The following is a 24,935-nucleotide window of genomic DNA, read 5'->3' on the forward strand; positions in this document are numbered from 1 at the left end:
GGAGGGCATTTGGGGCCCCCTTTTGGCAGCAAATGTCCTTGAGGATGAAGGTTTATGTTGCTTTTGAATGAAACTTTGATTTTCACTTGCAGTTCTGTATTCCACTCTGTGATTCTTGTTTGGTTTGGGGAATGAGGACTTAGGGATGGAGTTGAAGTTATTTGGGGTTGGTTGACTATAAAACGTTTCTTAAAAATGATCAGAAGTTATTACTACAGATACTTCCTTGAGTTTGTTTGCTACTTTGATGAACTAATGTGCTTGTAATTTTTATCATTGTTTGTATTTTTCTTCTTTTGCAATACCCGAGTTTCAATAAACATTTCTAAAAATAAAAAAAAAAACCCACAAAGAAACTCAGAAGATCATATGCATCAAAGGATCCTACGTGGCACCGTGTTTCGGAGGAAGAAACTGCCTGCCTCAGGGGTCATAAAATCAGGGGTTTAGCGATAAAATTCCATACAAATGGTAAGATTCTAAGGTGAAATGGACTGGCCACAAACCAGCATCCAAAATTCAATGCACTCTGAAATGAAGTCTGTAATGTGAAGTGTAGGAAAATAAAAACAAACCATGAATTATTTATGTAGGTTCTAAATTGCACGTATACATGCAATCTTCAGCTCTTGAGCAGGCAAAAAAGTCAGCAACTGCATTTTATCTGCGATTTCTGCAATTGATGGGCTTATTTCCAAGACCCAATAAGTCAACTTTCAGCACAATATGAGCTATCATTTCATGTGGACAAAGAATACTGTTATTTACCAGTGTAATTAATCGTTGAGATGAAAAGTGTGTTTGTCTTAAGTCCAGGCATATATTTCATAAAAATATGCATTAAGCACAGTGAATATGTTTATGCTCATATACCCAAGTATGTTAAATTCTATTCTACATGATAAAGTTGCTTTTAAAATTACCCTCATAATTCCAAACTCCACCCCAGGACACTTCCTTCTACAGTGGGTACATTTACACATGAAATAGCATGGCCTATCTACCTTTACCTGCAAATAGCATGAGAAATTTTGAAAAAGCTATTCTCTCAGGGAAAGCACTATTATACCCAAAGGAATAGCTTTGAAAATTATCCTCGTAACATCTTAAGAGTATAGTGGAGAGACAGGAACAGTTCATTTGTAAGGAGGAAGTTGTTCAATAATTGGGTGGTGAGGTTTTTTAGGGACTTTGTTCCCCTTTTTCCTCCATGTCTGAGCATAACTCTTCTATATATGAAAGTGTGATAAAGTTTTTTTATAAGATTTTGCTTGAACTGCATTCACAGTGTTTTTGAGAACATGTTTGTTTATCTTTTTTATTATTATTTGTTCACGTTTTTGTTTTTGGAATTTTGCTTCCTCCCTTTCTATTTTTGACTTAGTCCCAAAAACACTTGGCAGAAGCAGTAACAGTATATACAAAGAAGACTCAGAACATACTCTCATAGGCAGGCCCAATGCACAGAAACAGAGTGACAACATTCCTAAATTTTGCTGCCCTATATGGAGAAATTACCGTATATGCTGGACTACAAGTCAACTTAATGCATAGCTCGAGGGTCAATTGTAGACCTAAAAGTAGTCTAAAATCCCTCAACCTGTGTATAGGTTGACTCTTCCTCCCTCTAGCCCTCACCTGGGCCAGCACTGCTCTATCCCTCCATTCCCTCCAACACCCCATGGCAGGGATGCTGACAGGCTTCCAGACACCACAGAGATAGTTCCGGCCAGCAGACACAGAAGATCGCTGGTTGCTTGTGGCCAAAGATAGTAAGGTACCGGCATGGAGGGAGGGAGAGACAAGATTGCTGTCTGCCACAAGGGAAGGAAGGGAGAGAGAGGACTGCTGGCTTTAATGAGGCATTGGAGGGAGGGGAAGGAGAGAGAGGATTGCTGGCTGTCATGAGGTGTTGGTGGGAAGGGAGGGATACATTAGATCGTTAGTGGGTCACATGTATTAGTTGACTCTGAAGGTTTTAGAGGGGGGGGGTTTAACCATAAATTTCTTGACTTATAGTTGAGTGTATATTGTAGTTCTTACCTGATAATTTTCTTTCCTTTTGTTACAACAGATCAATTCACGAACCTGAAAAGTACCTGGATTAATTTGTTGCTGATGCTTAGAAATATTGTTTATTTATTATTTGGTTCTAAGAAGTTTTTTGTTTGATTATAGCCACTCAAATATATTAATAATTAAAAAAAAAAACAATAATTTCATGTTTGCAACACTTCCAAAGAAGACAGCATCCCTCCTTCTCCTCTAAAGTCATTTTGTCTTACAATGATGTCTAGCTCTAAGCAACAGCAAGTCAGGGAAAGGGATATTATTTACCTTGTTGAGGGCCCCAGCTCCAGTCAGGATGATATGGGAGTTCTCCACTTGGATGGTCCTTTGACCCAGTCTAACCAGGTAAGCCCCAATGCCAATAGCCCGGCAGGTAACCTGAAGACAGAAAGAAGATCTGTTTCACACATGACTATCTCTGTGTCTGTGCAGGAAGCATAAGTGACAACACAACTGCTTGTTTACACAACTTCAGGGCCTGGAGATCCACCAACAGGACTGTTTTTCAGGATTATTAAAATATGCAAAGCATGCAAACACAGCCAATAAATACTCAAAGTATTGATATTCCAATAACAAATACTGTACCTGCTAACTTCAAATGCAGGGTACAGGTAAAAGCTTAGAAATGCAGAGATAGAACATTTATAGGTTCCAATCCCTTTTCCACCCACTTAATCCAACTAAACAAGGTTACCCTTCTTGTGCTTTAATATTTTCTTCCTACATCTCTTTCCTGTATTTTTACTGTTTTTGTATATTTCTCAATCGAGCTTCCATGCTAGAAAAGCTTCTTTAAGTGCCTAGTGGCTTGCAAAAATGCTCAAGAATACAGCCTAAAGCCCAGCTGTATTCAATACCTGGTCCAAGAATATTGGGCACTTCAGTATGAACACTTTCTTATCGCCATCTGCTAACAAGAACTCGCAGAAGACACACAAAAACCCCCAATAAATGTTGTCATTCCTTTCAGGCAAAAGGACTACTCTGAGGTTCCCAATCTATTTTATAAATAAGTTAATTCATCACCTTCTAATCATACAACCAAGCTTTTACTGAAAAGACTGGCGAGTACAGTATATTTACATGGCTCCTCAGTGCCCAAACCCCTCCCTAGAGACACTACGAAGATTGTCATCTAGTATTTTGATTAGTTTTTTTTTTCCATTTCCTTTAAAATATGTTGCATTAAGTGCAGAACTTAGAGAATGTCAATACAGAGTGGTGCATTGTGCTTATTTTACATAAGAATAGGTTTATAAGGCCGATGGACTTAGATACTCCAGTTTGTCCTAAATTTCAACAGGGCACCAACTCGTTTTATCATGCTTTTTGGTTTTGTCCAAAAATAAAAGCATTCTGGAGAGCTATTCAACGATATTTAGAATGCCTATTTGGCCACTCTCTCCCCTGGGTCTTCTTCTGGATAAATATGAATCTTTTCCTATACCTGCCAGGAGACACAGGTTGTTGATTAGGAAAGCCGCAGTCCTAGGTAAAAAAATAATCCTTAGTGTTTGAATGCAATCAACCACTCCCTCCTTTTGGGCCTGACAGAATTGCCTCCATGACTTGATGGGTCTAGAACAGTGGTCTCAAACTCCAACCCTTTGCAGGGCCACATTTTGGATTTGTAGGTACTTGAAGGGCCTCAGAAAAAATAGTTAATGTCTTATGAAAGAAATGACAATTTTGCATGAGGTAAAAAACTCTTTATAGTTTATAAATCTTTCCTTTTGGCTAAGTTTTAATAATAATATTGTAATTTATTACTAAAGAGATATATGATGAAGAAACTGTTTTATTTTACTTTGGTGATTATGATAAACATACCGAGGGCCTCAAAATAGGACCTGGCGGGCCGCATGTGGCCCCAGGGCCGCGAGTTTGAGACCACTTGTCTAGAACAAAGACAATCCCATCTTAATTACAAATGGAAACAACTATTTTTGCAAATTTGAAATTCTTATATTCAATCTTTAGCACCTAGGGCCAGGAGCTTAGTACTTAACTCTTTTTAAGTTTGGGATTGGACTGTGCAGTTCTAGAGGGGGATCTTCACCATATGAATGCTTGGTGTGTATGGCTGTGGTTGTGGTTTTCCTCCTCTCTTACTTTGTGAAGGGAGTGCATTTCTTCTCATAAGGGGTCATACGGGGTTCAGACATAGCCTTTTTGCTACCTCTCTTATGGAAGTTTTGCTGAGTCTATTTTGTTAGTAAGGGGAGGAAGGTCTACTTGGAGGTTGATACAGTATATTGAATTGTTTATGTTCTATTTTATTTTTATAGCTTGTTTATTTTTTCTTTATGATTGTTCTGTAGTACTATTTGGGGGGAGGGAGTTATAGAGGGATTAATGTTACTGGAATCCTCATTTACTTTTTTCTTGGCATGTTTTGTTGGAATTGTTTATACTTAGTTCAGTGGTTTTCAACCCTGTCCTGGGGGTCCCCCAGCCAGTCGGGTTTTCAAGATATCTCTAAAGAATATGCATGAGAGAGATTTGCATACCTGTCACTTCTATTATATGCAAATCTCTCTCATGCATATTCTTTAGGGATATCTTGAAAACCCGACTGGCTGGGTTGAGAACCACTGACTTGGCTAATAAAGATTTAAAGTAAAATATGTTGCATTAAGAGAAGGCAACAGGGTGAGAATTACCAGGTTAATGGTGATAATCTCATCGTAAGCCAATGATGATTCTCCAGCAATCATTCCAGATCCTCTGAGGTTCTCCACACCAATTCCTTCTTCTTTTCCAATAATATCTGTTATTTTATACCTGGGGAAAAATACATTTTAGTCATTCATGTCCAAGAAATGATGTATCAGATTAGCTTCCATGCTTATCTAGTGGGAAGTGAGGGCAGTAAGGAGTATAGATGTCACATTTATAGTAGGGGAATAAAAGCAAATTCAATCAGTGGCATAGTCATAGGGAGACCCTAGGGACTTAGGCCCCCCAATTTGGGTTCAGCCCCCCCCCAAAAAAAAAAAAAAAAACTTGAGGCGCTGTCCACCCAAAGCTTGGCTGCTGACGGTGCTTTCCTAGGCCACTGCTGTAACACCTCCCTTCTTCCCATTGCACACACTAGGTTTTTATGAAACTGAGCATGTGTAAGGGAAGCCTGTCTGTGCTCATGCATGAAAACCAAGCATGCACAGGGGTGGGGAGCCCATGAAAAGCTCCGCCAACTGCCAGGCTTTGGGACCTCCTCCCCCAACTCAGGTAAGTGGGGTTGTGAGTGGGGGGCAGAGCTAACTTTTGTGCTCTCCAACATTGGGCATAGGCCTCTCCTTCCTAAACCTAAGATCAGGCCATGCACCTGATCTCAATATTAAGCCCTGGAGAATTGCCATAGCCATCACCACACCTTATGACCCCCTTAAAATATGTTTTCAGCTGGATGGCTGAAAGGATCCAAAAAAGGAGTATGCAGTGCTCCAAAATTCAGATCAGGACTCAAAGTCTTGCTTCTCAGGATACCCACAATAAAAATTCAAGATGTCCGTCTGCATATAACTTGTGAGAGAGGCAGGCTACTTTTCAGAACTGTGGTTGTTCTTAAAGTCAAACCTGTCTTTAGTTTTAGGAACCACACAACCCCCCCTCCCCCCCAGGAAGGCCTGCGTGTTCCCCATGACCTCCCGAGCATCCATTTATCTAATTTCAGCAGGGAGCAGCCTGCAGAGAGGATTGCTGGCGATCTTTGCAGGCCTTCAGAGCTGTTTCCTCTACCACGATCCTGCCTCTGACGTCAGAGGAGGGGCAGGACCGCGGCAGAGGTAAGACAGCTCTGAAGGCCTATGGCAGCTTGCAAAAAACGCTAGCACCGGCAATCCTCTTTGCAGGCTGCTTCCTGCTGAAATTAGGTAAATGGATGCGCGGGAGGCCAGGGGAGAAGCCGGACACCAGCACTTCCCAACTGACCCTTCCCCCATTGCCCTCTAAAGCAGGAGCAACAGCGGCGGGGGAGGGGGGAGGGTCAGTTACCAAATCGGGTGGCCGATTTTTTTTTTTGTTTTAAATCGATTTGAATCGATTCACCCAAAGTTAATCAGTGAATCGATTCGAATTGCGAATCGGGCAGCACTAGTGCTTAGTAATGAGGGACTGGGGATAAAGGCAAAGACCAAGCGAGGTTTGCAGTGGCATAAGTGATGTTACTGAAAAATATATAAAGAAACATCCTAAACTACCCCGAGCATATCCTGAAGAAAGCCACAGTATGGTGGCTGAAACATCGGGTTCTACCTGACAAGATGCACTGAGACCCAGAAACCTGCAACAAGCATCCTAAACTACCTCCAATGATCAGTACTGTCCAAGATTTACCTGGATTCTCCTCCATCTTCCACATGCTCACAATGGACTGAGTTCAGAGCACTGACCTTCTTATAATCTTGAGGAGTCAAATACAAGTACTTATATCCCTGAAAAAAAAATCACAAATTTTGACATGAGCACAGAGATGTTTAGTCAGCTCACAAAAACATCCAATAAAACAGCAAGCTGCGCCAATAGATCCGATATTCTTTATTGTGAACAGGCCCCCACCCTCACAGGCTTACCTTTGCTGGCTCTGGTGGTCCAGACCAATGTTTCGCAACTCAGTTCTGGAGTACCCCCTGGCCAGTCAGGTTTTCAGGATAACCACAATGAATATGCATAAACTTAATTTGCATACACTGCCTCCATTATATGCAAATTTCTTTCATGCATATTCGGTGCCAGTGTCCAGACAAGACATTGAATATTGAGGCCTAATTCTGATTGCTGCTGCTACCACAGCAGCTGAATATCAATCAGCCCTTTGAAAATCATTACAGAAAACTGGTTGCATAAAACCAAGACCAGACACTGGAATTTCTAGTACTTATGCCCCACTCCCCTGGGCTTCACTTTTGTTTCCCAGTAAAAGTCTGCCCTTTGGCACTAGGCCAGTCTCCTTACTTTGTATGGATCAGAGGGATCCTCCCACGCAACATGAAACATGTGCCGAATTTCCTCAGCCAGTCCGATTCGTGCTCCACTGTTGGCTGCCACATAGATGCGAGGGATTCCCAGGGAGCGGGAGAGTTCGGAGGCCCTCAAGTACAGCAGGTCTTCTTGAGGCCCAAAGGAGCCAATCCGATACGTGATGTCATTGCTAATAATAATAATGTCACGGCCATTGGGGTACTCGGGAGTCTTAAGAGTCATTTTCCAAGCCACCATTCCTATCTGAACAAGATTTAAAAAAAAAAAAAAAAACACACCAGAGATTAAATACTGAATGCTCTAATCAATTTAAACCTCTGCCTATACAGCTACAGAAAAGAACATAACTCCAGTATGTGTTGATCAAGAATCCGAAGCTGATAGTTTCAGTGTCTGTTTGGCAGAAATGTCAACTTGGCTTAATGATAACGGGCTGAAACTCAACCCTGATCAGTCCAAATTGCTGTGGTTTAGTAGATTTGGAAGACTACTTGAGATTTCAATTTTTGTGGAAGACATTCAGCTCTTCTCTTGGGAATAAGCATGTAATGTAAGAGTCTGTTTGGCTTCAGCTTTAAGTATGCAAAGTCAGATTTCAGCCACAGTACATTCTTATTTCTTTCACATACACGTTTTGTTACATCAGGCCTTTCAACAGCAGGAAAGATTTGACTGTGCAAATCCATTCTCATAAGTACGATTGACTTCTGTAACGTTTTACATCAGGTTCTTCCCACAAAAGAATTAAGGCATTTATAAGTAATGCAAAATGCAACGGCCCATCTTACTCTTGGAAAGAGTGACCACTATCATGTTACTCCTCTGTTCATTTATTTTCACTGGCTCCCAGTGGCATTTAGGTCACTCTTTAAAATTTGATGCTGGATTTTCAAATCATTAGGCTTTAGTACTCCTAAATATTTGACTGATTGATCCTGTGTAATCCTGTTATGACACTTCAGTCATCATAGCAAGCATTACTGCACATTTCTGGGCTTCAAGAGGTCAAGTCAGTGTCCATGAGATAGGCTGCCTTTAATTAGGTTGCTGGGGCTGATTGAAATTCTGAAATGAATTATCTATCACTTCAGAAAGAAGTTAAGATCTGACAATTTAGCCCAGGCATTTCAGTAGCGCTTTTGTTTTTATTCTTGTATCGGTATTGATATTGTTAAGATTTTCGTAATTCTGTGCAAATTGGTCTGAGCTGATTTGCAAAAATTGTCACATCAAGTGTTAAATACAATCACATTGTGCTGTAGGACTCAGCATACAAAAGAAGGATGTACCCTCTGCACACTTTAAACTACACTAATAACACATCTACACTGAAATATTTACATTTCCCCTTTAAGCTTCTTCTGAGGCACTCCCGAGAAAAGTCCCATGAGCCTCTGGGAGCAGCCATTTTTAGAATAGAGGCACAACTGATGTGTAAGGATACAAGAATGGCACAGCAGGGAAAGTACAAATCAGGAATGACGGGCATTGGTTGGTAGAGAATGGGTGCCACCAGTCAACAGATGAACTGGTAAAGCTGACTTGTCTGGCACACCTAGCCTGGCACCTGCTAATGTAAACAGTAAAAATTTATCAGGAAGTAGATTTTAAAAATACACGCACATACTATAAGGATCATTTTAAGGGTTGTCTAGTAGAGAGCTGCACAGGAACGGGGACGACGGGAATCCCGCGGGACCCACGGGTTCCCCCTTTGGGTCATGGGAATCCCATGGGGACACCCCCTAGGATTGCGGGGTTCCTGCGGGGTTGGATGCACTCGAGCCGCGAGGCTCGTCTTCTTTTCCCTACCTGCTCTGCCGCAGCACACAGCCGACCCAGAAGTCTTCCACGATGTTAGTGCTGACGTCGGAGGGAGGGCGTAAGCAAAGCCCTCCCTCCCTCCGACGTCAGTGCTGACATCGGGAAGACTTCCGGTCGGCTGTGTGCTGCGGCAGGGCAGGTAGGATAAATTCAAGGCAGTGGCGTACCAAGGGGGGGCGGGAGGGGGCGGTCCACCCCAGGGCAGCCTTAGGGGAGGGTGCAGAGCCGGCCAGATCCCCTTACCTTCGTGGTGCTTTCCCCTGACCGACAACAGGCCCGGTCCGACAAAACTCCCTGCCCTTTAGTCACGAATCTAAATTACCTTCTTACAGCAGCTGGATTCAGGGCAGGGAGGTTTGTCAGACCGGGCGTGTTCTGTTGTCGGTCGGGCAGGGAAGCGCCACGAAGGTAAGGGGCAGGGAGGAAAGGTGGAGTGGAGAGGAAAAGATGCTTAAGGGAAATGGGTAAAACTGAGGGGGGAGAAGGACGCTGAAAGGACATGGGGTAGACAGAGGGGGGAGAAGGATGCTGAAAGGACATGGGGAAGACGGGGGGGAGAAGGACGCTGAATGGACATGGGGAAGACAGAGGGGTAGAAGGACACTGAAAGCACATGAGGAAGACAGAGGGAGGAGAAGGTCACTGACAGGAAATGGGGAAGAGAGAGTGGGGAGAAGGACACTGAAAGGACATGGGGAAGACAGAGGGGGGTAAGGATACTGAAAGCACATGGGGAAGACAGAGGGAGGAGAAGGACGCTGACAGGACATCGGGAAGATGGGGGGAGGACGCTGAAAGGAAATGGGGAAGAGAGAGTGGGGAGAAGATGCTGAAGGGAAATGAGGAAGAGAGAGTGGGGAGAAGACGCTCAAGGGAAATAGGGAAGAGAGAGTGGGGAGAAGACTCTGAAGGGAAATGGGGAAGAGAGAGTGGGGAGAAGACGCTGGCAGGGAAGAAGACAGAGATGCCAGACTATGGGGGGAGCGGAGGGAAGAAGATGGGTGCCAGACCAATTTGGAAGGGGGGAGAAAGGAAGAGGCACAGTAATAGAGCAAATGGAAGATGCAGAGAGAAGAGAGATAGTGGATGGAAGGAATTGAATGAGAACATGAGGAAAGCAGAAACCAGGCAACAAAGGTAGGAAAAAAATTATATTTCTTTTTTTTATTGCTTCAGAATAAAGTAGTATATTAGTTATGTTGATAAAAATTTATAAACATTAGAGGCTCTGGTAGAAACCTGTTTACAAAGTATGTATTCTTCCCAATTAATATTTCCAAATTAATAAAGTCTCTTTGCTTATTTGTAAATGGGTTTCTACCAGAGCCTTTAATTCAGTAGCATAATTAAATGAAATAACTATTTCTGAAGTTTATAGGGGACGGAGGGGATTCCTCGCGGGGACGGGTGGGGACAGAGGGGATTCTCATAGGGACGGGTGGGGATGGAGGGATTCCTCACAGGGACGGGAGGGACTTTGACGGGGACGGGTGGGATTTCTGTCCCCGCACAACTCTCTAGTGTCTAGTTAACAAAGGCAAGTAGGCACCTTTTTAGGCAATAGTTTATAAAGAAACATGGAGGGGAATTTTCAATAGGACATCTAAGTCTGAGTTTGAATCTTTTGGGAAAGACATCAAGAAATCCAGTAAAGAAAATGTCCATTTTCAAAACCACAAGATGTCTATCTTTTTTTAAATGAACTAACTAGATGTTTTGGCCCTTAGTGCTTCTATCATTTTTGGTCATTTTGGAATATGAATGAAAAACGAACAAAAACAAGCAATTAGGACGTCCAAGTAGACAGCATTCTTAGCAAACTGGCCACATACAGCAGAGGAGAACTCTAGGGGGACTGCAGTGAATGTCACATTAAAAAGGCCCAGATACAAGTCACTATAACCTGCTCATATTGTATGGTGAGCCCTCCAAAACTCACTATACCTACCTGTACACCATTATAGCCCTTATGCCTGCCGGTGTCATCTTTATGTACGTACAGCAAGTTTTGGGTGGATTTTGGAGGGCTCATTGTCAGCCTAGTATTGCTAGCAGTGAACATTTTTAGTTGACTTAACCAACATCAGCAAAGGCCTATGGGACATTATATCAATCTGACTCTGGAATGTTGATGCACGGAATTCAAATACATTAAGCATCTAACCAGACTGGATTGTTTATCAAGAAGATAGGCTGCTTGAATGGGACAAAGAAGCCAGAGACTAATCCCATCTACCATGTCTGCAAGTGTCACACCTTCCTTATCAATTAAACTAACTATTGTTTCAAACAGTTTACAAATTATAAACAGAAAGATACTGGGAAATACAATAGTTTCTATTTATTCCAACCTATAAAAGCTTCCTCTCTGCAACACCTCTCTCTCAATCTCTCTCTCTCTCTCTCTCTCTGGAATCTGAAGGAACATCACCCTCCCCACCCCCCTTTCTCTCTCTCTCTTTCTTTGTCTTCACAACACCTATTCAGGAAGCTGTTTTTCTCTCTCATTCACAAGAGCACAGAAGCAGTCTGTATTTGTAAAACTTATTCCTTAATTGTAATCTTTTATGAATCTTGCTTTTCTGCATTTCTATATTATATTCTTTATGCAATCACTTCTGGCTGTGCTTGTCATTTGATTCTACTTCCTAATGAAACCTCTGTGAAAGAATTGAACCCGGGACCTGGCATTTGTAAGGGCGCTTCAACCTAACCCCCATCCCATCCTTACATTTTGGGGGCTCAACATGAGCAGGTTATAGTGACATGTGTACCTGGGACTTTTTGATGTGATGTTCACTTCAGTAGCCCTTAAGAGTGCCCCTCTGATCTGCATCTGTATGGCCATTTGAAGCTGGAATACAGGGTGGAATGTACAGTTTCTTTCACATCTTTGGGTGGTGGGAGGGGGTTGATGACCACTGGGGGAGCAGGGAAGGGGAATCTTGCCTTAATCCCTCCAGTGGTCTTTCTGGTCAGTTTGGGCACCTTTTTGACCTTTATTCATTCTTAAAACAGGCCTAGCCCCAGATGTCTAAATGGTGCCCTGGATATTTTGTTAAACGTGATTATCCCTGCAGAATGTCCAAGTCCTAAGCCTGCCCTAAGCATACCTCTAACACCCCCCCCCCTTGAGATTTAGATGCCCTGGAGACAAAACAACCAGAAAGACGTCTAGAAAGTCAGTTTTGAAAATAGTCACTTGGATGTTTTTACTAGTAAGAAGTCCAAGTGCAGGTTTATGCTGTCTTTTGAATGTGTATCTTTTTTGAAAATGAGCCCCATAGCCAACTGTGGATGTCTCTAGAAGATACTAGCATAAACAGCAGAAATCACACATACTTTGCAGGTCTTAAGATTTACACTTACTGAGGATTTACAGATCTCCACACCCAGATATTTATGCTTACATGAAAAATCAACCTATTTTATAATGTATAAGCCTGATATTTAGCCTGTGGCAGTAAGTGGCACTGAATAACTGGGTATGTCTACTGACCTGGAAGCCAACCAGACACCAGCTAATATTCAGACTGGAGCCTGATTATCTCACTGCATAATGTTTGTTGACCTTTTTTATTTATTTTTCCAGGAGAGCTCAGAAGTTTATTTTTCCCGGTCTGTCCCACTGGCCTCACAATCTATCTAATGTACCTGGGGCAATAGGGGGGATTAAGTGACTTGCCCAGGGTCACAAGGAGCAACGTGGGTTTGAACCCACAACCTCAAGGTGCTGAGGCTGTAGTTTTAACCACTGCGCCACACTCTCCCCATTCTCTTCTTGCTTGGGATGAGAACCTTTCAGCGGCCCCTTGTTTTGTGATGTCATAATGCCTCATTCCGCCAATGCCTAAGAGCCAACCTCATTGGTGATGTCACAATGACTTGGTTTCCCTATCCTTATGCCCATTTACTAGATGCATTTATCTCATTGAAGCAAGAAATGTCAAGAAAAGAGCGGAATAACTTGTAAGCTTCATGGCTCCACATCATATTTATTTAATTTTCCATATTGTTCTCCCAGGGGAGTTGAGAATGGTTTACATGAATTTATTCAGATACGCAAGCATTTTTTCCTGCCTGTCCCAGTGGGCTCACAATCTATCTACTGTATCTGGGACAATGGGGGGTCCTTTTACTAAGGATATAAGAATATAATGGACGCGTTAGCGATTAGTGCATGCTATTATTTAGCGCAGGCTAAATCGGCTAACGCACCTTAGTAAAAGGACACCTAGGTGACTTACCCAGGGTCACAAGGAGCAACATGGATTTGGACCCACAACCTCAGGGTACAGAGGCTGTAACTTTAACCACTTCACCACACTCTCTCCCCGGTTAACAGACTGCAAAAGCTGGCCATGCTTCCGCTCCACCCTAACTCTGCTACCACAGAGACCATAAATCAACCAGTTTCAGCATAGGAGGTTAGAGGGGATATTCAACGGTGCCATCTAGTTAGTGTTGTTGAATGTCCATTGATAGCCCTGCACAAGCAATTTACCGTATTTTCACGCAGATAATGCGCACCCGTGTATAACGCGCACACGGGTATAGCGCGCAGAAACCACGATTTTATGTATAAAAACTTTTGTATACCGCGCTCACGGGTATAACGCGCATGCTGCCCGACTGTCCTTTCGCCCGCCCCGACTCTCCTCTGGCCACCCCGACTCTCCTTTCGCCCGCCCCGACTCTCCTCTGGCCACCCCGACTCTCCTTTCGCCCTCCCCGACTCTCCGTGCGCTGTCCCGACTCTCCGTTTACCCGCCCTGCCAATCCGGCCTCATTCCGTCGTTGGCTGCCTGCCGGACAGGCGGGTTTGGCTCCCGTCTGTCCGGCCAACTACCAAAGGTACGGGGAAGGGGGGTGGGGGTGTCATGGGGGTCGGCCATGGGGGTCGCGGGTCGGCTGGGGGGGCGGTCGGAGGTTCTTGGGGGGGGGCGGTCGTTGGAGGGAGGGGGGTTTGCGTCGAGGGCAGGAGGGCCTGGGATCCCTCCTGCCCGTAATGTAGTGCGGGGTGGGGGTAGGGGGTCGCCATGGCCAGGAGGGTTTGGGCTCCCTCCTGGCCCGATATTGTCAGGGAGTCGGCCGGGCAAGAGGGCTTGGGCTCCCTCTTGCTCCGATCGTGGATGCGGGTGCGGGTGGGAGCGCGTGCGAGCGGTCGTTCGGGGTGGGGGTGCGAGCGGTCCTGCTGGGGGGGGTGAATCGGGCGTCGGGCGGGGTGGGAACTATGTAGAAAAACTTTTGTATACCGCGCTCACGCGTATAACGCGCGAGGGGTATGCGCGGTAGGTAAAAACGCGTATAACGCACGCGTTATATGCGTGAATATACGGTAAATGGCCAACCCATGCATGCATACTTGCAGACTTTGCAAACACTCTGCCCCTGTACATGCCTCCTGGCAAAGTACACATATTTTTTACAAAGGTTAGAATTTTATAACAAGCCACATACATGCAAAAATGACTTTATAAACTACCCACTATACAGTACATGTCTATACATGTGTGGATATTTACAATTGTCCCTTAGATAGTTTCAAAATACTTTGAACTGTTTAAACATTTCATGTGACCTTCAAAAATAACATTATCCAAATTTAGAACTCCCTTACTGAACATCTTTGAGCCATACAAGTTTGTCACATAGATTTAATCGTAACTGTATCTTCTTCGCTAAAAATGCTGTTTTGCTAAAACACTCTTAATGGTCACTTTCTGAATGACATGCTTTTGAAAACAGGGATCATTCAGTTTTTGCAGCATCTTGCAATAATACCTGTCAATAATAGTAATAATTTTTTAATACTTGTAATAGTACATTCATTTTTAAGTTCTTTGGACAAGTGTTGAGGGTCCTGTTCTTTTCAGATACTGTCTATATCTACACAAGAAATTATGGTGTATATATATGTGCGTGTGTCTATGTATGTTATTTGCATACATACACATTTACATCTAAAATTTTAAAAGCCATCTTCTCTTCGCTTCCTTTCCCCACCCCACTTTTCATGATTTCACCTATATTTTCTGACAACGTCATCTTTTTCTCCTTCTATTTTGACCTAAGGAAGAGGGTTCTAATTCCCAAAAGCTAGTCAAGAAATGTATTCAACTGGTCCATTAAAAAGGGATCATCTGATATTTTTCCCTTCTATTTACTAACCTTTATTTCTGTGCATTCAAGTGAACATGTCGACCGCACTACTTTTATCCAAACATTACCAAGAGCATTTATTTGCATTTTCTTACACCATGCTTCACAATAAGACACCAAAAGTTCATGGGTTAATTAGATATGCAGAACTAATCACAACATGGTCACTCGCAGGAGGAGGGTCGGAATAATTATCCTTTCAGAAGCCCTTGAACATTGGCAGCAGCTATTTGGAGCAATACACTGCCCACACAGGCAAGAGAAGGCAGCACCAGTACAGCCTCAATCTCTCTCTCTCTCTCTGGAACAAGGTTCAGGGTCCTTAAAGCGATCAGTCTTATTTCCATAAGAAGTGGTATCATTAGTTACTGCTAGCGACGCCGCTGGTTCCACTAGTATCACGGCAAATTATATGGAATCCAACCAAATGAATTATTCAGAGCCTCTGATCAAAAGCCGTCATTATTTCTGGTGTTCCAAAACCTGAATAGAAGTCTACACTTTTCGATATCATTTCCTCGGCTAATATCACCAAGGAGATGTGGTAGGATGTCATTAGCAGAGATACCACTGGAGAATGTCAATAACCCAGACACTATAAACATGAAATCAATGTTCATTTTCGCACTGTTCCCTCTATCTCTTCATTCCTTTCTTTGCTCCCAATGATGTTGACAAAAATGTCAACACTGATCAGGGCTTAAAATTAAGAGTGAAGATAAGATGATCATTAATTGCACTACTCAAGTTTAGGGCAGCAACATCACTGACTCTGGTAAACTACTACTAATCATTTCTAAAGTGCTACCAGACGTACACAACGCTGTACAGAGTCACAAAGGAGACAGTCCCTGCTCAAAAGAGCTTACAATCTGGTCAAGACAGAAAAACTAGACAAAAAGTGCATCTGTACGCAGTGCTCAGGTGAGGGAATTCCAGAGGGAATAAGACAGATATTGGGTTGGAGTTTGGAATTGAAAGCAAATTCACAGAAGTTGGCTTTGAGTCTGGATTTGAATACTGCCAGAGATGGAGCTTCTTGTACTGAGTCAAGCAGTTTGTTCCAGGCATATGGTGTAGCAAAGTAGAAGGGACAGAGTTTGGAGTTGGCCATAGAGAAAGGTATAGCTAAGAGATACTTACCTGATGAGTGAAGTGCCCGGGGGGGGGAGGGAATGTGGGGAAACATGAGAGACACTGAGGAGCTGCGGAGCGAATACACTTGTAGGTCAGTAAGAGGAATTTGAACTGTATGCAGAAATGGATAGGAAGTCAATGAAGTGACTTGATGAGAGGGATAATGTGGGCACAGTGACACTGGTGGAATATAGGCGTGCAGCAGAGTTCTGAACAGATTGAAAGGGAGAGAGATGGTTTAGTTGAAGGCCAGTGAGAAGCAGGTTGCAGTAGTCTAGGCAAGAGGCGATAAGGGTATGGAAGAGGGTCTTAGCACTGTGCTCAGAAAGGAAGGGTCTGATTTTTGCGATATTACAGAGAAAGAACAGGTTTTGGAAGTTTGTTGGATATGAGAAGAGAAGGAGAGAGATGAGTCAAAGATTACTCCAAGGTTACAAACTGACGAGATAGGGAGGATGACAGCATTCATAGAAATAGAGAATGGGGGAAGAGGAGAGACGGGATTAGGTGGAAAGAAAAGGACCTCAATCTTGGCCATGTTAATTTTAGATGGTGGGAAGACATTCAGGTAGTGATGTCAGATAAACAGATTGAAGCCTGTGACTGAATGTCTGTTGAGATTTCAGGTATAGATAGATAGATCTGTGAGTTGTCGGCATACAAGTGATAAATGTTGTCTACTGCTGATTTGAGTGCGCTACCATCATTGTGCAACAGGGAAGAAGGGATTTGCATACCTATTCTTAACAGAGACACATCTGAGCATGGCCTTACTGAGCAGAAGCCAAAACAGGATGATATTCTCCTTGAAGTCTCTTCTAAGAGCAGATATGCCACAAGGATACTCAGACCTTCCACAGAGTCCATGCTATTGTACAACAGATATTACTGGGGCACTCATTCCTTCTATAGATCTAACCGCGTGTCAACCCTTCTGTGCTCTGCTTTCATATAGCTCATTAATTTTATTATATTATATGCATAGTACATATAACATTACACTGCAGTTACACATCTAACCTAAGTGCACAGAATGCAAGTCTTTCAATTGAAAGGAGGCTCTGGAATGAGGAGGCATACGATTAAGGTGAAAGGGGACAGATTCAGAAGTAACCCGAGGAAACACTTTTTCTTGGAAAAGGGGATGAATTTGTGAAACAGCCTCCTTGTGGAGGTAGTGGAGACAAAAACAGTACTTTAATTCAAAAAAAGCTTGGGACAAGTACACAGGATCTCTAGGGGAGAGGAAGGGATAGTAGATGACATGATGAGCAGACTGGGTAGGTCATACAAGTCTTTATCTGCCTTTATTTTTCTGTTTCTACATCTGAAAGATGATTCTCTTAATACGTAGTTTATGCCTTTATGGGCTATATGTTTAAGAGGGCTTTATTACTGTTGCAAGTAAGCGGAGGTCTGGAGCGCAGACACATCCCACTTTAATTATTTTTATAATCCTTATATTTATTGCAGGTCACCTTCAGTATACCAATTTTCTTTCCCTTTATGCAATTAGAATAGTTAGCATATTCTGATTCAGTGGAGAAAAATTATCCTAAGAACCATATTCCTTGAAGGACCCCAGAACTGTAAGATCACATAAATTTAAGGAGACATTAAAAAAGAACCAAATATTCAATTCTCAAAAGCCAGTCGTTCTATTTTTTATCCATAAATTTAAAAATATGTCTCAAAATTACTGGGTAAGGGGAGGAGCACATACTTCAAAGTCAACTTTTGACTTCCAGAAAGGAATCAGATTTTCAACTTAGAAATATTCAGTAAAGCTTGTGGTAAATTTACTCCATATTTACTGCATATTAGTGTGGAGTGATCCCACCCGTTTTGAGGACATGAAGTGATAAAATACTACCCTTGATTTCTTTCTTGCTGATGTGTATTTCATAGGGCATGTGTAAAATGTGTTAGATAATTTTTGTATCTCTCAGTTTATTGCAATAGACTGTGGCAAATTTACTGGCACAATTCTCTAAAAGTTCTCTTGCTAGTAGTTTAATGCAGTTGATTTTCATTAATCCCCCCATAGAAAGTTTCTCTGCTGATCCCTTTCCACGTTGTTCTAGATCCTGGATTTCTTTGGCCAATGTTAGCAAAAAGAAAAGAGACTGAATCTTCCTTTAAACCACTTAAGCTGTTCTTTTGTTGGCCAGCAAGTATCACAAGACTTCTTAGGGCCTCTTCTATCAAACTGCGCTAGCAGTTTGTAGCGTGGTGAGTTCCTATGAGCGTCGGGAGCAGTGCAGGCCATTCAGCACAGCTCTCTGTGCTAAAAACCGTTAGCGCAGTTTGATAGAAGAGGCCCTTAGTTAAAAAGTCACATTAAGGATATAAACTTTTCAGAGGGCGAGTCATGTTAGTCTGTAGTTGCAAAATGACTGACCTTAAGAGACATTACTCTTAAGTGGGGGGGCCTTCCAACACCTGGACAAACTGCTGGGTTTTGGAAATCCTTCCGGGCACTTGGACAGTTCTCTAAAAAGAGGACATGTCCGGGTTTTCCTGGACATCTGTTAACCCTAGTTTAGGGGCCTTTTTACTGAGCTGCAGTAAGTAATAACGCATGCCTACTGCAGTAAAAAAGTGCTTACCGTGTGGTTCACTCAGATGTCCCACAGTAATTTTGACATGTGCAGGCACTTCCCACTGTTTTAGTAGTGGAGCGAGGCAGAGAGTAGGCGTGTTCTCTGCTACTTGGTTAGCATAGCTACAATGCCATGCGCTAACCGATTAGCACATGATTAGTGCATGAGCCCTTTCTGCTTACAAACCAGGTACCAATAAGTGCTCATACACTAATGGGAAAGTTAGCGCCTGGCCATTAATACTGGAAACAGAAACATTGGTCATGCAATAAAAATGGCCTTAGCATGCGAGTGTGACAAGCATAAAAATACATTAAGGCCACTTTTTACCATAGCTTAGAATTCCTATGGAAATAGAAAGCAGGATAAATATACACGTCTGCCACCACTGGTTGCACAGACAACTAGCAATATTAAAAGGAAAAGTATTCATGTATTTTCCTTTTCTAAAACTCACCACTCTTTAGAAGCATACCAGCTGCATCCACTTTTGTGGCTAATTCTAGAATTAACTCATCATTATTCAGACAGCCTCTCCTGTGTAAATTCTTCATCTTTTAATTAATTTGATGGTCCTTTATATAAGGGTTTCAGTTGTCAGATTTAATGGAACTTGGTAAAATTTATGGCTGTTAGGAAAACATATGATCAAATTGCAAGATATTAAAAATACATTTAAAACAAGTTGTAATCCAATCTGAAACACAACCAGACTAAAGAGGAACAGAGACAGATCAGGGTGAACATACACTAAGTGAGGATCACTAGCTATTCTACTACTGGGGTTAAGATCCTGGCACACAACCGCTAAAATGTTTCCTATGGAGGGATCCCATGCCAAATCCTCAAGATATTTCTAAGAGTAAATGGTGACATCTAGTGTCAAGACCCTAAAACTTCACCCTCTAGAAATAAAAGAGCCCAAACAGGAAAAACCCAAGGCGCATGAACTGTAAATCCAGAATCTCCACTAGACACTAACATGCCAGATAGCTGCTGGCATCATAGATTTAATTTTTTTGCATTGCTTTTCAAATGCTCTGTGACTAGGATTTGATGAGAGCGAGTTTATTGTTCTTTTAAAAAATAAAATTTGATTTTATACCCGACAGTGGAAGTAAAAATACTACTACTAGCTTGATTCATACTGGAGCTGGCAGAGGACATGACAGTTTGTTTAACTCTATCTGCAAACCAATGAGCAGTACAAAAAGACCAGAATCTGGTGATTAAAGCCTCAGTTTTAGAGACTTTTACTTGCGTGCTCATTAGTTTGAAGATATTCTGTATGCAGTTTTTGTTTGGACCTCTTTTTGTTGTTATTGTTGAATTCCGTAACACTTAATTTGATTTCTTTACTACTGAATGACTGCCAGAGGTGGTGGAGAAGTTTCAAGTTTATTAAAAGATTTTTTAAACCGCTTAATCAGGTTTCTAAGCGGTGTCCAATATAACATTTACATAAAAAACATATTAAAACTGGGGATACTAGATAAAATCTAGGTGTCTTAATAAAACACTAATAAGACACATAGACCAACTTCAAACAATAGGAAAAAAGGGGAGAAACTACAATCGTAAAAGAGAAGTGAAACAAAGTCTTAAGCTTAATGTTGTTTTAAACTTCTGTCTTTTTACTGTCTTCCAGACTCAGGTTTTTTTGTGATCTGATCTGAGTTAATGGTTAAGTGGAACTGTAAAGGGCAATTCTATAAGCAGGTGCCTCCATTTTGGAGCCCTGAAGGTGGATGGTAGAAGTCTATTCTATAACGGAACCTAAGTTGCCTTATAGCAGTCGCTAGCTGTGTGCTGTGGCAAATTTCCGGGTGTGACACTGGCGCCGCTCCCCCTCTCTGCCTCCCAGCGTACTGGAATTTTAGGGTCACCAGATGGCAGGATTTCCAAAATCCAGCAGTGTGTCCAGGTTTTGGAAGGCCCCCGGGGCTCAGGGCTGCATCTGGAGAGCCTCTGAGCATGCATGGACGTCAACGTGATGACATCACGCACATGCGTGTGACACCATCAGTCAACATCCACGCATGCTCAGAGGCCCTCTAGATGTGGCTCTGAGTTTAGTATGCTGCTGAAAAAGTTTGCGAGACACTGCCTTATAGAATATCAGCAATTAAGTGCTATTTAACCGGTCAACGCCATTTTTGGCTGGTTTATAGTGCTGAGTATCAGCTGGAATGTATTTTGTGACAGAGCCCTGAAGAACAGGTAATGCAAACAGACGACCTATTTCAACGTGAATCCTTCAACCAGTAAACCAGTCAAAAGCAAATTGCTGCTATGCACCTATAATCAGTCCTCCAGTTATAATACACACCGTTAGTCTCTCCAGCTCTGTAACAGCACTGCTTCTCAAGAAATCAATCCTCCTGGATAACCGGCTTCTCTCCTACCTTAAGACACCTTTATCCAGATACCTGGCATTTGGACACAAGTGGTGAAATTTGAACCACCATCCCACCAATTTCTGTCCTACTAAAATAGCATGCCTGTTTCTCTGCTTCTCACTGTCATGAATATGTTCCACGTATTACCATTAAGCCTTGCCTGAATGCTAAGCCCTCTGGATCAGGGACCTGCAACTATATTGATGAATCTGCACATAAAATGAAGGAACATGTTCCATGCTGCCTTCCCAAGAAACAAACACGTGATATGTTTGATCTCCGCTGATAAACCATAAAATGTGATGGGTATCAAGCAAAAAGCTTTTGCTTGAGTGTAACCACTTGTAATCTCTGCCTAACCAATGTGAACCGCCTAGAACTCTTCGGGGTATGGCGGTATACAAAAATTACCTGAAAATTGCCCTCAATCTGGGCAAAAACAAACAAACGCATGAGGGTTACTTCTAGCCAGCCTGAGGGCGAGGCACAAAGTGTCCATGCAGTTTTACTTTGAAAATTAGCTGCCAAAGGTAAGACGTACTCATGAATTTTGCAGCTACCTATGCACATAATGGACTAGTAAATGGCACTCAAAAAATGGCATCGAAAACAAAATCTGTCTGGAGCACTATGTTCCGAGTTGGGTGCCGTTTATAGAACAGTGCTTAGAGTCGATTTCAGCCCCAAACCTGTTATAAATCCTGGGTGTAATTCCCAGTATCAAGTACTACTGCATGCATCTTTAGTGAACATCCCCGATCTACCCAAGCCCCTGCCACAACCACGCCTTCTTTTGAGTTGCGTACTATAAGATTTGTACACGGATTTTTAGATGATAGGTCTTAGCAAGAAGCAGGCACAAATCCAAATTGTTGCTAATTAATGTCAATAATTGATTGTTGCACAAGGAAATTTGAACACCTTTTATAGAATCTGGGGGAATACTTAAGTAATTCTATAAACCATGTTCATGGGTAAAACCTTGTTTCTTTAGAACAAATATCTCATGCTTAAAACGACATGAGGTGCAAATAGGCATATATTTAAAAGAGACTTTAGGGCTAAAAATGGGGTGAAGTCATGATTTTGACACGTACTTAGCTTGATAACATTTGCACCTGCTTCTGAGCAGACATAATGTCCATAGCTTCAATTGCAGGATGTATGCTAACATTTTATATGTGCTTTTATAATATAGGCACCTTCTCAATTTCCAAATCTAGGCAACCTGTTAGAAAATTACCTTCTACCTGGCAGCATTTACATCTGCTTATACCTGAACATATACTATACACACATAACCTTATGTATATATTTATATCTGTAACTGTATCTGCATATATTTATACATCTATCTATTTACACATACCCATTCAACTATAGAATCATATATACATACACCCACACCCATACATACACACACAGGTACTTCATTCTTTTCTGTCCTTTGCCAATGCAGGATTCTGTATAATCAGACTATTTGTATTCATACAGAGAGAGTAAACACTCAATGCTCCTGCCCAGCCTGCTCTGAGCGTTTTGTAATTTCAGCAAGAAGAGCGCTCCGTCCCTCTGGGACTTCCCTATTCCCCTAGACTTCAACCACTCAAAGCCAGAATGAGAGCTGAAAGAGAGGGAGAGGAGGGCGGTCAGAGGAAGGAGAGGCAGAGAAAACAATCGCAACAAGAGCATTCGCAGAGCACCACAAGATCGCCATCTCTCAGCAGCAGAAAACAATCTAATTTCTCGTCTTAATGGCATCAATTACACAATTATTCTCCCACTCCCCATCACATGGAGAGATTCCTTTTCTGAGTGCCAATTCTCTTTCAGTTTTACCAACAAAATATGATTGTAAACTGAACCATGTCTTGCAGACACACTGCCAAAGAATTCAACAGGAACAAACTGGGTTGTTCTCTCCTCTCTAGTTGGAGTCTGCTCCACATTGACCCACTCTGAGTTTGCCACCGTTACAAGTTGCGCACAAGTGCCGTATGGAGTTCTCATCTGCCCAAATTTTAACATCTGTTTAGTACTGAATATCAGTCTTCCTACAGGCTGGGAATTAAGCCATGCCACTTTTCAGTTCAGCTCATTTGCACAGGGCCTGGCAAGATTTTTATTTTAAGGGGAGACAACCTTCTCCATTATTGCGATAGGAAAGAGCAGGAACAGATAAAAGTCATGAATATAAAGAAAGTATGGAAACAGAGAAAGAAATAAAGGGTCCTTTCAAAAAAGCGATGCTGCCGCGGTAAATGCACCAAATCCCATTCAGTTCCTATAGGCTTCGGTACATTTATTGTGGCTTTTTAAAAGACCCCCCCCTAAGAGAGGAAGATAGAGAAAAAAATATGATTAAACTCAGCAGAGAAAGTGAAGGAGAAGAAAAAACGACAAAGAGAAGGACAAAGGTAGAACAGAAAAATGTGCAGACATACAAAAGACAAAACAAAGTCATAATGGGAAAAATTAAGCGAGGTAACATAGGAAGGACATGATGAAAGGTAAAAGGGAAACGGAAGAGCAAAGAAGTAAAGGAATGAGGGAAAGAAAAAAAAACACGGGATAAGGTAGACAGGAGGGAGAGGGAAACTAGTCTCATTTCCACCTGGAAGTCTATTCATATGGCAGAAACCCAGGGTGAAGAGACAGAGGGGAGGAGGGTCAGTTTTGGTTATTTAGATGTGGCATATATGTCTAAGAAGGCTGATTGGGGTTGCACTTGAAGTCTTGTGGTTAAGAAACTGAAGCCTCTATCTGTACCAGAGATATCTTAGCCCAAAGCTTCCCAAACTGTGCATTGGCACACCATATTGAGGTACCACGGAATATCCAGTGAGATCATTAAGTTTGCAGACGACACAAAGCTATGCCGGGCAATCAGATCGCAGGAGGATATCGAGGAAGTCCAGAGCGACTTGTATCGGTTAGAGAAATGGGCAGAGCAATGGCAGATGAAGTTCAACGTGGAGAAATGCAAAGTAATGTATTTAGGTAATAAGAATAAGGAACACGAGTATAGAATGTCAGGCGCAACTCTGGGTAAGAGCGAACAAGAAAAGGACCTGGGTGTACTGATAGATAGGACCCTGAAGCCATCGGCACAATGCACGGCAGCAGCAAAGAAAGCTAACAGAATGTTAGGCATGATAAAGAAAGGAATCACGAGTAGATCGAAGAAAGTCATAATACCGCTTTATAGAGCAATGGTCAGACCACACTTGGAATACTGTGTCCAACATTGGTCTCCCAACCTAAAGAAGGATATAAAACTATTGGAGAAGGTTCAGAGACGAGCAACGAAGCTAATAAGAGGTATGGAGAACTTGGAACGACTCAAGAAATTGGGACTGTTCTCCCTTGAGAAGAGGAGGCTGCGAGGGGACATGATCGAGACGTTCAAAATACTGAAAGGCATCGATAAAATAGAGCAGGAAAATAAATTATTTACATTGTCCAACGTGTCACGGACAAGAGGACATGGTTTGAAGCTAAGGGGGGACAAGTCCAGGACAAATGTCAGGAAGTTCTGCTTCACGCAGCGAGTGGTGGATGCCCGGAATGCTCTCCCAAAGGAGGTTATTAAGGAATCCACTGTGTTAGGATTCAAAGGCAAATTAGATGTGCATCTCCTTACGAGAGGCATAGAGGGTTATGGGTGACTAAAACTACATCAGGTATATACCTGATAGGGCCTCCACGTGTGCGGATCACCGGACTAGATGGACCATGGGTCTGATCCGGAGAT

At 42.4% G+C, this 24,935-nt stretch overlaps 1 protein-coding gene across 4 annotated transcripts in view; it reads right to left on the reverse strand.

The window, feature by feature from the left end:
• Positions 1 to 24,935, reverse strand: part of ACACA (acetyl-CoA carboxylase alpha) — a 434,156-nt gene that overhangs the window by 140,118 nt on the left and 269,103 nt on the right. For all 4 annotated transcript variants that reach the window (XM_033921833.1, XM_033921832.1, XM_033921836.1 and 1 more), the window contains 4 exons: positions 7,030 to 7,299; positions 6,412 to 6,509; positions 4,737 to 4,857; positions 2,338 to 2,448 (listed from right to left, as the gene is read on the reverse strand). In XM_033921833.1, coding sequence (XP_033777724.1) covers positions 2,338 to 2,448; positions 4,737 to 4,857; positions 6,412 to 6,509; positions 7,030 to 7,299 — 600 coding nt within the window. The remainder of the gene's footprint in view (positions 1 to 2,337; positions 2,449 to 4,736; positions 4,858 to 6,411; positions 6,510 to 7,029; positions 7,300 to 24,935) is intronic.

The sequence above is a fragment of the Geotrypetes seraphini genome, chromosome 15 (genome assembly GCF_902459505.1).
Source record: "Geotrypetes seraphini chromosome 15, aGeoSer1.1, whole genome shotgun sequence".
NCBI lineage: Eukaryota > Metazoa > Chordata > Amphibia > Gymnophiona > Dermophiidae > Geotrypetes > Geotrypetes seraphini.